The 12710-nt window shown below is 40.4% G+C and overlaps 1 protein-coding gene across 3 annotated transcripts in view; it reads right to left on the bottom strand.

The window, feature by feature from the left end:
• The window catches only part of RABGAP1L (RAB GTPase activating protein 1 like), a 244643-nt gene that overhangs the window by 162568 nt on the left and 69365 nt on the right, over positions 1-12710 (bottom strand). For all 3 annotated transcript variants that reach the window (XM_075182154.1, XM_075182156.1, XM_075182155.1), the window contains one exon: positions 4529-4682. In XM_075182154.1, the coding sequence (XP_075038255.1) occupies positions 4529-4682 (154 nt within the window). The remainder of the gene's footprint in view (positions 1-4528; positions 4683-12710) is intronic.

Here is a 12710-nt window from a genome sequence, read left to right on the forward strand (position 1 = left end):
AGGTACAAAATTTGCCCCCACAAAGCTCCTCAGGGCTAATCAATGCAGGGACCTTGCTGATATGCTCAGCATAACAATCTGGTATGTCTCCACGAGTCACATTTGTCGGAACAAAAGTGTGAGTGTGTCCGATGGGGAGGGGAGAAAGGGTGTGCGTCTCCCACCGCTAAATGCCAGTATTCTGTCCGAATGTATAGTAGGAGCAGGAAACGGAAGTGATTGCATCCTGCAGCGCTTTGTACACCAAGCAGGCAAAAACACAATGGAATCAAACTTTCTACACGTAGTAGACGCTGTGAAGCCGGTAGCTGGCTATGACGAGGAGGCAGGTACTTTTAGGACACCCTAGCTGGCACTCAAGATCGGGTACGGCCTGCAAAAGATAGCGAGCATTGTGGAGTACCGAGCCATGGGCTGCACTGCTGCAGTTGAAAACACATGAAATTTCAGTAAGCTATATCAGGCGAGATGGAACGAGTTGATCTCATCGGCTGCCTTGAAAACTCTTAAGGATTCCAAGTGGAACATGCCTCAGCTAATACCTTTCACCGAAGATGTTAAAGAGATGCACTTGTACCTCAATGAGAGGCAGCAAGCCTACCAAAATGGGCTATCCACCGAGCCTGCGGTTAACCACTGGGCACTCCCTGGCACAGATGATCTTGTTCAATCGAAGAAGGGAAGGGGAAGTTTCAAAAATGTTGCTGACTACCTTCTCCTCAAGAGATACCTCGGATCTCCACGAAGATGTGTCCCTAGCGCTTTCCGAGGTTGAGAGGAAGCTCTGCCGGCACTTCACTTGCATTGAAATCAGAGAAAAATGAGGGAGAAAAGTCCCCATCCTGCTAACACCAGCCATGCAAGCTGCAATGGAACTTCTCGCAGAAAAGCGTGACAAATGTGGAGTGGATAGCCTAAATGTCTACATGTTCGCCAGGCCAGCTGCCTTGCCACACTTCAGAGGCTCCGATTGCATACGACTGTTTGCCCGAGAGTGTGGAGCCAAGCATCCCCATGCGCTGTCTTCCACGAAGCATTGAAAGCAAATTGCCACTCATTCGAAGGTCCTCAACCTAAACGACACAGAACTGGATCAGTTGGCAGACTTCCATGGGCACGACATCAGGGTGCACCGGCAGTATTACCGCCTCCCAGAAGGTATCCTACAACTTGCCAAGATCAGCAAACTGTTATTGGCTCTTGAGAGTGGCAGACTGGCAGAATTCAAAGTCAAGAATTTGGACGAGAATTTGCACATCGATCCGGACGGTAAGGACCTCAGTCATTTACATATCTGTGTCTTTTCAGAACCGGTCCTACACATACCCCTATGATTGTTCTGTCGACAGGGCATAAGGAAAGGTGTGTCCCTATGCGCCATGTTCCAGACATGGGTCCTCACGATGCAATAAAAACAAGTATGTGTGTGTGTGTCTGTCTGTCTGTCTGTCTATGTGTGAACCATACAAAGGTGATAACACAAGATTAAGGGAACGGCCCATCACAAAGTGTGGGAGGAGAGGTCCACTGGGTGAGACCATGGGTAAAGATCATGGAGAGGAGTTTTGATGTAGAACCATGAACAGTAACAATGTGCTAAGTAACGCATGTTCTTTTTATTTTCCTGCAGAATGAAAAGAAATGATGTCCACCTGCAATAAGATGTCTATTACAAATCAGAAGGGTCGCTCTCTGCCTCCTTTCCCCGCCCTTGGAGCCAGTCTGTATCTCAAATCCACTGGTTTGTCCATTTCTCTTTCTTCCCAGTTTAGGAATTTCAAGACGCTGGCGAGTCTGCATTCTGACTGGGACAGACACTCTTGTATTGTTTAGGTCAGTGCCAGTCAGGAACAGGGAGGGGGAGGTTTCACTGGAGGGTGCCAAGCCTTTGATGCCTATAGCCAGAATAACGTCCAACTTTCCTACAAATTAGTAAAACACTTGAACAGGATTGCTACTACTTAAATGACTGACACAATACTGTATTTTTTTTTAAGTTAGACAAAAGTTTGCTTATCATATGAAGGTTAGTATTGCCAACATCATACATATTTTAGTTTGATTTACAATAAGGAGAAACTACCAACATATACAAATGACATATATAATAAATTGGCACAAACTGTATAGAGGGCCCCTTAACACTAGGACTTTGAAACTATTGAAAAGAATGCTTCTAATTTAAACATTTCCCTTGTATAGGCCTAAAATACTTCTAAATTTAGTAACAACTAGATCTTAAATAAGTAATGAGAGTGAGATCACAATGGGACTGCCTGTATTACATGTTACAATTATACATTTGAATGTACCAGTGTCCAAGCACCTATAAAAGTCAAGTCCTATGGTGAGCAGAGAGATTTGAAAACATGACAATATCTGCCCAAGCTGTCAGGACCGGCTCGGATATAAGATGCAATAAGTGAAATGCTGTGTGCAAGCAATGAACAGAGTGCTTGATGCTGCTATAATCACTGATGGGGAAGTTGTTTAATTTTTGGACACACTGTAAATACACATTATAAAATATTTGTTCTCTCACACTCCGCACTAAAACCACTGCTGTATCGGCAGTAAGAGTAATGAATGCCTCCATATTTCCCAGGCGCCCCTTGAAAAAATGGTATGAAGCACTGCTAATGTGGGTTTAACCTCACAGTGATAGAGATGTGGCATAGAACTTCACAATATTTCTATCTGAAATGACAAACGTGACGCAAACAATATCTTAACAAGCACAATACCAATCTCACAGTTAATAAAATGACTTCCAGGAAAATAAACTGTACTTAGTACAAAATGAAGGCTGACAAATGACACATAAATTGCATACTGGTTAGTGTCACAGCTTCCTGGTACAGCGTATGATAAAGATCTTGTTATGTTTCTTAGCATATTGTCTGCTTTTCTCCACCAAACTGGTGTCAACCATGGAGCTGCGTGTTTGATCTCTAAATACAGCGCTCAGAGGCAGGAGAACAAATGTCACACTCTGCTTCTCTGCACAGACGATATTTTCTGCCTCTCGTCAGCCACACTGCGTAGAGGTGAAGCTTTTATGAATACTATAATGGTATGCAAATTTAAATAGAAAACAAAAATATAAGTGAGATGCAAGACTATCTGTGTTAAAAGATTAATTTTATTAAGTTGCTTCCAACATGATGGGTCCGTTATTAGGTATTTGACATAGAGGGGAAGATTCAATTAGAAACGAGGTGCCGCTGGACATCGCGTCACTATTAGGATGCACACGTTTCCACCCATTACGTTCAGGAATCTACGCTCAATTTCCTCGCATCCCATAGAGATGCACAGAAAAAGGAGCAGAGATTCTTTCTTAGACATTGTGTTGATGTGTCTAGGCAGACTGTACCGCAGACACATTGCGCTGAATTGAAGCTGAATTGAATCACAAGACCTCTGAAGGTGTCCTGTGGTATCTGGCACAGAGATGGGGCCTCCATGGCTCAGACTTGTTTTTCCAGCACATCCCACAGATGCCCAGTCTGGGGAATTTTGAGGCCAAGTCAACACCTTGAACTCTTTGTGACGACCATCAAACCATTCCTGAGCAATTTTTGCAGTGTGGCAGGACGCATTATCCTGCTGAAAGAGGCCACTGCCATCAGCGAATACCGTTGCCTTGAAGGGGTGCACTTGGTCTGCAACAATGTTTAGGTCGGTGCTATATATCAAAGCAACATCCACATGAATGCAAGAACCCAAGGTTACCCAGCACAACATTGTCCAAAGCACCACACTGCCTCCGCCGACTTGCCTTCTTCCCATAGTGCATCCTGATGCCATCTCATCTCTCACTACACTGTGACATCCATAAAATGCACTTTTACTATACATACTAACAATCTGTGGACAAACTGTGAACAGGTGGGTTCTGTAACATTGGTGTTACACACATTGCTTATTATCCTTCCTCTTGGAGTGTCATCATTCCCACTTACCAAAGGCTGCATAAAGTTTACATACATAGAATGGTGGATAGTTTCCTAGTTATACCATAACACAGGTCAAAAGCAAAGTTATATATAATATTAAAATATTAAAGCAGCAATAAAATTGGTGGTGATAAAAGACTTTACCAAATACACAGTGAACATTCAAATCGGTTTTCCACCTGCATTACAATTTAATAGACTAAGTGCATTTTTGCAATTGATAATGGAACTTTCAGAAACAGAAATATTGGTGTTATAAACATAGGTACATAATTAGTGTGGTATAAGAGGGAAGCAATTTATAGAAATAACCAGATAAGGATGCAGTCTGCCCTGGCACAAAGTAGTCATTTTACAACATTCGTAGGTAATAAGATGAGACACTAATAAGTTGCACTAGGCACAGCACCTTACGTAGTGAGACATCACTTCTTACAACAATAGGCTGTGACAAGAGGTGCTCGCAAAACAGTTTTAGAATTTGGAATTATGTGCAAAGATTCTTCTTGGGGGGAGGGAGAAACACCTAGCAATTAAATCACAGTAAAGAATCTGGAAAGTACTCTTACTTTTATGATGAGGTTCTTGTACTTGTCCATCATCTCGTGGTCCTCATGACAGCCTGCAAGAAGTTGCCAAACCTCAGCTCTCAGTGCCTCAGGCACCCCTCCTCTCTTCACCAGAGATGACAGTCCTTTTGGCCTCACACTCAGATTGCTGTGCCTACATGATGAGAAAGTGCAAGAGCTGAGCACAAGACGCAAGGTAAACAGACAGAACAAAGGCACGAAAAAAGACAGGTTTTTATATCAATGCAGATGTTCTAGTGGATTAATCTAAAAACATTTCTTTAAGTTCATGACAAACAGTAATACACTTTATTTAAAAAGCAATTACCCTCTGATGGACATTAAAATATAGAACTAAATTAAGTTTTTGTCAATCAACTAATAAAATCAAAGTCGGATAATTGTTTCCAGCACATACTTGCGGTTTCCATATTGCATGCTTGTATGCTTTAATAGCTAATTACAATGGGCCTGACTCATTAGGGCATGTATTCTGAACCCGCGCTCAGACTATGACGTCCGTATTTTGGATCTTGTGATGCGTGGCTTGAAGGATCAGGCCCAATATGTACCAGATCTGTAACACTGACTCCGACAGCTCTTAGGCAGACACCACTGTTGTTACTCTCAGCTATGGAGGTATCCTAACAAAGTCCTGTACATCCTGTGTCTGGTCTGGTATGGAACCAATGACTAAACACTTAGCTTAAGTCATCTGATCACATGTGGATCTATAAGGGTGGTTAATCGATGACCGTGTTCTCCCAGAAAAGTTTGCCAGCCGGGTGGCATTAAGAAGCAGCCGGGTGGGGCAGTGTAATACTTTGCAATAATAATGAAAAATGTTGGAGGTTATTGCCCACACGTGCCAGGACTGGTCAGACTGGTTTTTAGTGGTCTAAAACACACTGCTGGCTGTAGTGCTCACATAGAGAATGTTCGAATAGGTAAAACAATGGTTTATTCTATTATAATAGGACTCTGTTGTGCTAGAAGAGCCGGGTGACAAGTAAAAACCAAGGAGCACCTTGGAAATAGGTGCTGGGGAGAACACTGGATACCCACATAAAGGGATGTCTGGAGTCAAGTTAACAGACTGAATATTTCATTTAGCTGAAAAGCTAAGTAATGGCTGGATATCATCATCATTAAAGGGTTTTCCCCCCTTAAGTTAACTTGTGTTCTGGCTTGTACAGGTTGCAGCCTGCTATATTATTATTATTATTAATTTTTATTTATAAGGCTCCCCAAGGTGTCCGTAGCGCCGTACAGGGACAAACAAATTACAATACAATGGGAGACAGCACAGTACAGTAAACAGTAAACACAGTAACTCAGTAAGCTCAATGCACAGCTAGAGAGGGCGGGGAAGGGGGAGGGAGGATCCGCAAACGACGGGGCCCAAGAAGGAGGGCGCGGAAGACAGGGAGACCCCCAGGGGGGAGGAGGGAGCGAGAGTGGACGTGGGGTGGAGGACCCTCGAGGAGGAGGGCTAAGTAGTTGGAGAGCAGAGTTAGAAGTGGTGGAAACAGGAGGAGAGATGGCTCTGCTCAGAGGAGCGTACAATCTAAGGATATGAGCTATAGATACACTGCTTTTATATGCCCTACTATTTTTTCACCAGAGTTGTTTGTTTCTGTTTATTAGAGAAATAATTATATGCAGATATCAGCTGTGTGTCATACATCTCCTAGGGCAACAAACAACTCTGCTGATTACATAAACACATGGCTGAGAGGCACAGTAATGGCAGCGACCAATCAGAATCTGACATTTTTTATCCACTTGATTGTGAAATGTGTAATGCTGTGAACTCAATAGGTGAGGGTAATTGCCATTATACATTGTCTGGGAAACATGTTACCGATTGCTGGAGCCTGGCATGGAGTCTACTATTTTTCACTATAATTCAGTCACCAGGAAAGCTATGTTTTTGTGGTCCATGGAGCCATAGATAATATAGATAATATATTTTACACTGAACAATCAACAATTTTGCATTCAAGGAAAAACATGAAAATATGGCAAATTAAGCTTTACTGGCAGAATATCTTAAACCCATAGGTTTTTTTAATGACACACTTAGGTTTTACCAAAAAAACTCCTCAAAATAGAAGTAGTAACAGCATCTATGAGGAGACAGTGTATCACGGCAGCTAAGAAGAAGAGTAAGAAATACTTAATACTTACAAGCAGTTAATGTCTCTAAATAACTAGTGCTGTGCTTCATTATGTAGTTGAAAATACCAAACTTGTATGAATCACTATTTTTTCTTACAAAAAGTCCCCAAGTTTCTATAGCTAGTAACTTTAGTGACAGTTGACGACCCTGATTACAGCACCTAAAAGAAGTATTCACTCTTTCGGCATTTTTAACATTTTGTACATTATTTAAGTGAATATGAAAAACCCAAAGTTGGAGATGAAGGTTACAGCAAAAGGGATTCAGTGATATACATTTGAGATCAACATAGTGATTTTTTTTTTGTTACATCCTGGACTTAAAATAGATTTATTTTGCCAATTCTTACCACTGATCAACAAAAAAAGACTCTGTAATGTTAACAAAAATCTAAAGCTTAGAATTAACGAGTTACAAATAAATTACAAGAAAAACACTGACAAAAGGTATTGTGAAACTTCTATCCGTTGAAAAGCATCTGCAACAGTGACATTCAATCGCAAATGGGAACGATTCCCACTGTAACATTTACTGTACATCACTTTAATAAAACATTTTTTTTAAAAAAAAGCAAAATTGGGTAGAATATCTTCAATGGTCTCTATATCTTTACAATGTGAAATCCCAAAAGGGAAATAACATGTTTCTGTAGCCAATGTATCATTGGCACAGTAATCACAGCTGTAACTATAAAGGCTTAGGACTGGCATGAGTGGTACAGAAACAGAGATAAGGGAGCTACACTTCAGCGGACAGCTGATAGAGGGGGAAAGGGATAGATGAGGGAGAAAAAAAAAAGGAATTTTAGGGTCGCAATAGCTCATATTTATCACTGAGGTAAATGGGCGTTCAGCTATGCTACTGCTTACCATCTTCAACTTGAGGAAAGGAGGAAAGAAATGATGACTATAAACCAGTGTTGGCTAACCTGTGACACTCCAGGTGTTGTGAAACTACAAGTCCCAGCATGCTATGCCAATATATAGCAGCTTATTGCTGGAAGGGTATTCTGGGACTTGTAGTTTCACAATACCTGGAGTGCCACAGGTTAGCCAACACTGCTATAAACCATACCTATAAATAGAGCAAAATTGACCCTAGTCTCTCCCTCTCTGTCTGTCTGTGTGTGTGAGTGTGTCTATATTAGGGAATTTAGACTGTAAGCTCCAATGGGGCAGGGACTAATGTGGGTGAGTTCTCTGTACAGCGCTGCGGAATTAGTGGCGCTATATAAATAAAAATGATGATGATGATGATGATACTTTCTCATTAAACTCAACACTGGCTGCTATGACGATCAACAAAAATATCAAAATAATTTCTAATACCTACTCTGCAAATGTAATCCACTATCCAAGCAAAGAATGACACTTAGGAAATAGCCATCTGCCTTCTGCTCTCTCACACTATACCTGAGCAGAGATCTTTAAACAAAGCCCACAGCTATTTCAGCACTTACACACCTGGGCAACACCAGAACATCTTCTAATAGTTTTATAAATCATATTGACATTTCATTTTCTAGCAGGCAGACTAGACTGGAAGCTGCTTCTGAAAAGGTCTTCATCTTAACCAAACGAAGACATTTCCTGTGTAGGAATTAAGGATCCAGGTTGCCATTTGGGGGATTCAGGCATGATGAAGAGAAAGAAAAACTACACATGATATCACAGAATTCCAATGTGAATGTTAATATAATAGATATATAATTATTACAGACTTTAACTCTTTATTCTCACTCCGTAGGTAGCACCCATGGCAGAGATTGTTACGGCACCAATTCCGTTTAAGTGAATGGGCTATAGTACCTTTATCATGGTGACAGCCGAATGTAAACTAAAGTCTGCACCATTGTTCGTACTTTATTAATCAGCATTTGAAAAAAACATTTACCGAAGGAAAAGCATTGTTTGGAAAAAAAATATTTGGTGCGGTAACTTTAGTTGAGGTTGGAAAAGCACAATGAATATAGGACCAATGGAGAACAGTGTAAGAGAAAGGACTAAAACATTGGTCCTATAATAACATTCCCACACTATTGTTAAACCCCCTCACTGATCTGCATTATTTGTTATTATTTATTATCATCCTTTATTTATAGGGCGCCACAAATGGTCCGCAGCACTGTACAGGGGCCAAACAACAAAACAGTAGACAAATAACAACACAAGTCTAAACATAGCTAAAATAGGCAATGGGGTGCAAGTGTTATATTCAGTGCAAGCTGAAACTTGTGCCCATGAGCATGGGCAGGACGAACAGGATCAGAGCCATTGATAGACGTGCGATGACACTGGAGGAGTGGAGCCAAGAGCAGAGGGCCCAAGGAGGGGGGTGCAAAATGTACAGGTGAGTATTCAAGGAGCGCTTGTTGTAGAGATTCAAGACACCATGTACAGCTAGTATCACACCAGAATTCATCAGTCATAAAGGCTCTACATCTACAATATGATGTACAGCAATAGGGAAAGGCTGTCTAACACTATAACAGCACTAACAGAACAGTGGCCATTAGAACTCAATACCATGCATTGGAAGACTACTTGCTACAATTCAAGGAATCCAGTGGTAAAGCTTAGAGTGGTTGGAGAAAGGGGCTGCTCACCAAGCAATACACTGGTGCTGGATACTTTTTGGGGATGGAGTAGGGTCTTTTTTTTATTCTATATAATTCTAAGGACTTAAAACAGCGGTATAAAAACCCTTTGTTTTTCAAACAGAGAGTGCCTGTTGCTATAATTGCGTCTCCAATATCCCATTTCATGGAATCTTTGAGAGGTGAGCAACAGTCTATTTCTATATGTATATACATTATAGTGCAGTAAAGATAGGTGTGATATGGTCATCTTCCGATGAGTAATTTGGAGATGCGGTCTCCTCCTAGTATTCATCTTCAAAGCATTCTACACTTGCAGGTTTATGCCCCCACTGTACATTATACATGCCTGCCCCAACCTAACTTACTCAAAATTCCATTTTGTTTTACTGAGCACGTACTCCACGTATGTCCCACTGTAAATTAGGACTTTGGTGTGCAAAAGTAATCGCTGTGCACATACATCTAATCTGTCCAGTATTATTGTACAACACCACATATATCATATATATGTGCAGATCTGCCAGGCCTGACAATCATACATTGCAACTAACATGTCATTTTATGAGGCAAGGAGTAATTAGAGAATATAAAATATATATATAATATATAACATCTGTCATTAAGCTACAAAAAAATATGTACAAACTAGATATATAGCTGAGAATCTGCTAATGGTTGATTATTAGTATGGTATTATATATTATACACCTTATATATATTTTTCTATGTACGAATTTTCCTGCTTATTATAATATAAGCATCCTTAAGATTAAAAATCTGTCATATAACAAGGTCTCTATAAAGATATATGCACTTTCAGGTTTCTAAGTGTTCTAGACATGTGTCTGCAATTACGTCTAATGAGATATTTCCCCTTTAAAAGGCAGCTACTGAATCAGTTGTTTATTGCTTGAAAAAGTCTGTGGTTCAGACGAAACGCGTCGCTTTATTCATGCTGCCCGAACTGCTTGGCGTGTACTAATGATAGTGAAATCTATTAACAAGTGGAACTTTCTCTTTGATACTTTGTATCTTGTCCGGACTCTCTGGAGGTGCGCACCGAAGAGACTCACCATATTGTACTATCCTGCGAGCCGCACTAACAGCGAGAAGGTAAACCTTTTAATATACTCTCTGACCCAATGACGTGAAGTGCTGGTAGCAAGATTGGATTTCATAATTCTCGGGGGTACGTTGATTCTAACTTTATTTCAGCCGCTTAGTCGGTGAGAAGATCTACCAAACGGGTTATCAATACCGAGTGCCCCAGCGGGCAGCACAGTGGCCTAGTGGTTAGCACTTCTGCCTCATAGCGCTGGGGTCATGAGTTCGATTCCAGACCATGGCCTTATCTGTGTGGAGTTTGTATGTTCTCCCTGTGTTTGTGTGGGTTTCCTCCGGGTGCTCCGGTTTCCTCCCACACTCCAAAAACATACTGGTAGGTTAATTGGCTGCTATCAAAAATTGACCCTAGTCTATGTCTGTCTGTCTCCTTGTCTGTCTGTGAGTGTGTGTCTATATTAGGGAATTTAGACTGTAAGCTCCAATGGGGCAGGGACTGATGTGAATGAGTTCTCTGTACAGCGCTGCGGAATTAGTGGCGCTATATAAATAAAATGATGATGATGATGATGATGCTATAGGACAAATCAGTCTATATGTGGTCTATGTTTGTGTCAGCCGTATTGACGGTAAAAAGGTGTCAATTTCTCTTCTCACTATAAACGGATGATTATCTGATTTCTAAAATATATATACACAAGCGTGGATCAGGACTATATAAGGGATATCCCTATGTTTTTCATTTAACTATCGATCCGGATACATTTTTGATGTCTGCATCTTATGAATTGGATATTCTTTTTTCACTAATTGAGACCTAAGTGCATATATATCTCTCCAAACACAATGCACGTGATATTTTATATGTTTTATATTTTATTTTCTGTATGAAGGACTTTTTATTTTCTGTATGAAGGACTTTTTATTTTCTGTATGAAGGACTATTCCTTCTTTTTGTGGTTTATATATTCTGCGTGTCTATTTCTGTTGCTAAACCAAGGCAACACATATGTATGTATACATCATCTTATGCATGCAATATTTATATATAGCCTATACTGATTTTAGGTAAACGCAATTATGTATTTGTTTTAAATAATATTAAACATTTTTATTCGGTGATTCTGCGCAACTCTATTTTTTTCTTTACAAAAAAATATGTAAATGAAAAAAAGATCCAGTATCACTTCTGGCAGCATTCTGCAATAGATACAAGTAACAATGTAACCACTGCACTATTTTTCCAGAAAACACATCAAGAAGGCAAAGTAAAATGACCAAAACCGGTGTTAAATCACTATTAACTAGATTGCTAGCTTCATGATCGCTATCAACATTTAATCACATAAGAATGTGCTCGGCTCAGATAACACAAGGGCCTCATTTATCTGCCTGCTGATCATCATCCTAATGGGAAAAAACAAGCACTGAGGATTGGTAACACGCTTGTTACAAACACTACTTGTCTGTAAATCAAGATACAAACAATGGAATGTTCAGGCTTAGCATCTACCTATTGTCTCTGCTAAGGGAGTGATTTATACATAGAGGTACAGCCATTCGGTGTGCTGAAGCAATCTGACCATTAATACACTAGGAACAAGTGACATGGTTAGCACTTCTGCCTTACAGCACTGGGGTCATGAGTTCAATTCCGGATCATGGCCTTATCTGTGAAGAGTTTGTATGTTCTCCCTGTGTTTGCGTGGGTTTCCTCCGGGTGCTCCGGTTTCCTCCCACACTCCAAAAACATACTAGTAGGTTAATTGGCTGCTAACAAATTGACCCTAGTCTGTGTCTGTGTGTGTGTCTATGTATGTTAGGGAATTTAGACTGTAAGCCCCAATGGGGCAGGGACTGATGTGAGTGAGTTCTCTGTACAGCGCTGCGGAATTAGTGGCGCTATATAAATAGATGATGATGATGATCACTGAGGCATTATGAACACAGTGTATTAAAGGGACGTCATTTTTAATCTATCTGTATTACTGCTTTGCCATTAGCACAATGCTGAAGAGTGCAAAAAAACTGAACAAAAGTATCTGTCTACAGTATGATTGAGTAATGTCACCAGCTATTTGTGATTTGGCAAGAATATCAAACATATTGGTTCTGCCCACTAAAATAGCCATCCTCATTGTGTGTAGCTGACCGATATAATTAAAGCAACTTTCAACAGATTGGCAAACACTGGTCTGTCATTATACTGTCCAAGGTGTTATGGGCAAGAAAAGAAATAAAAATAATCAAAACAAGGAAAAGGTATCATTATCATCATCAACATTTATTTATATAGCGCCAGCAAATTCCATAGCGCTTTACAATTGGGAACAAACATT

The sequence above is a fragment of the Mixophyes fleayi genome, chromosome 8, assembly GCF_038048845.1.
Source record: "Mixophyes fleayi isolate aMixFle1 chromosome 8, aMixFle1.hap1, whole genome shotgun sequence".
NCBI lineage: Eukaryota > Metazoa > Chordata > Amphibia > Anura > Limnodynastidae > Mixophyes > Mixophyes fleayi.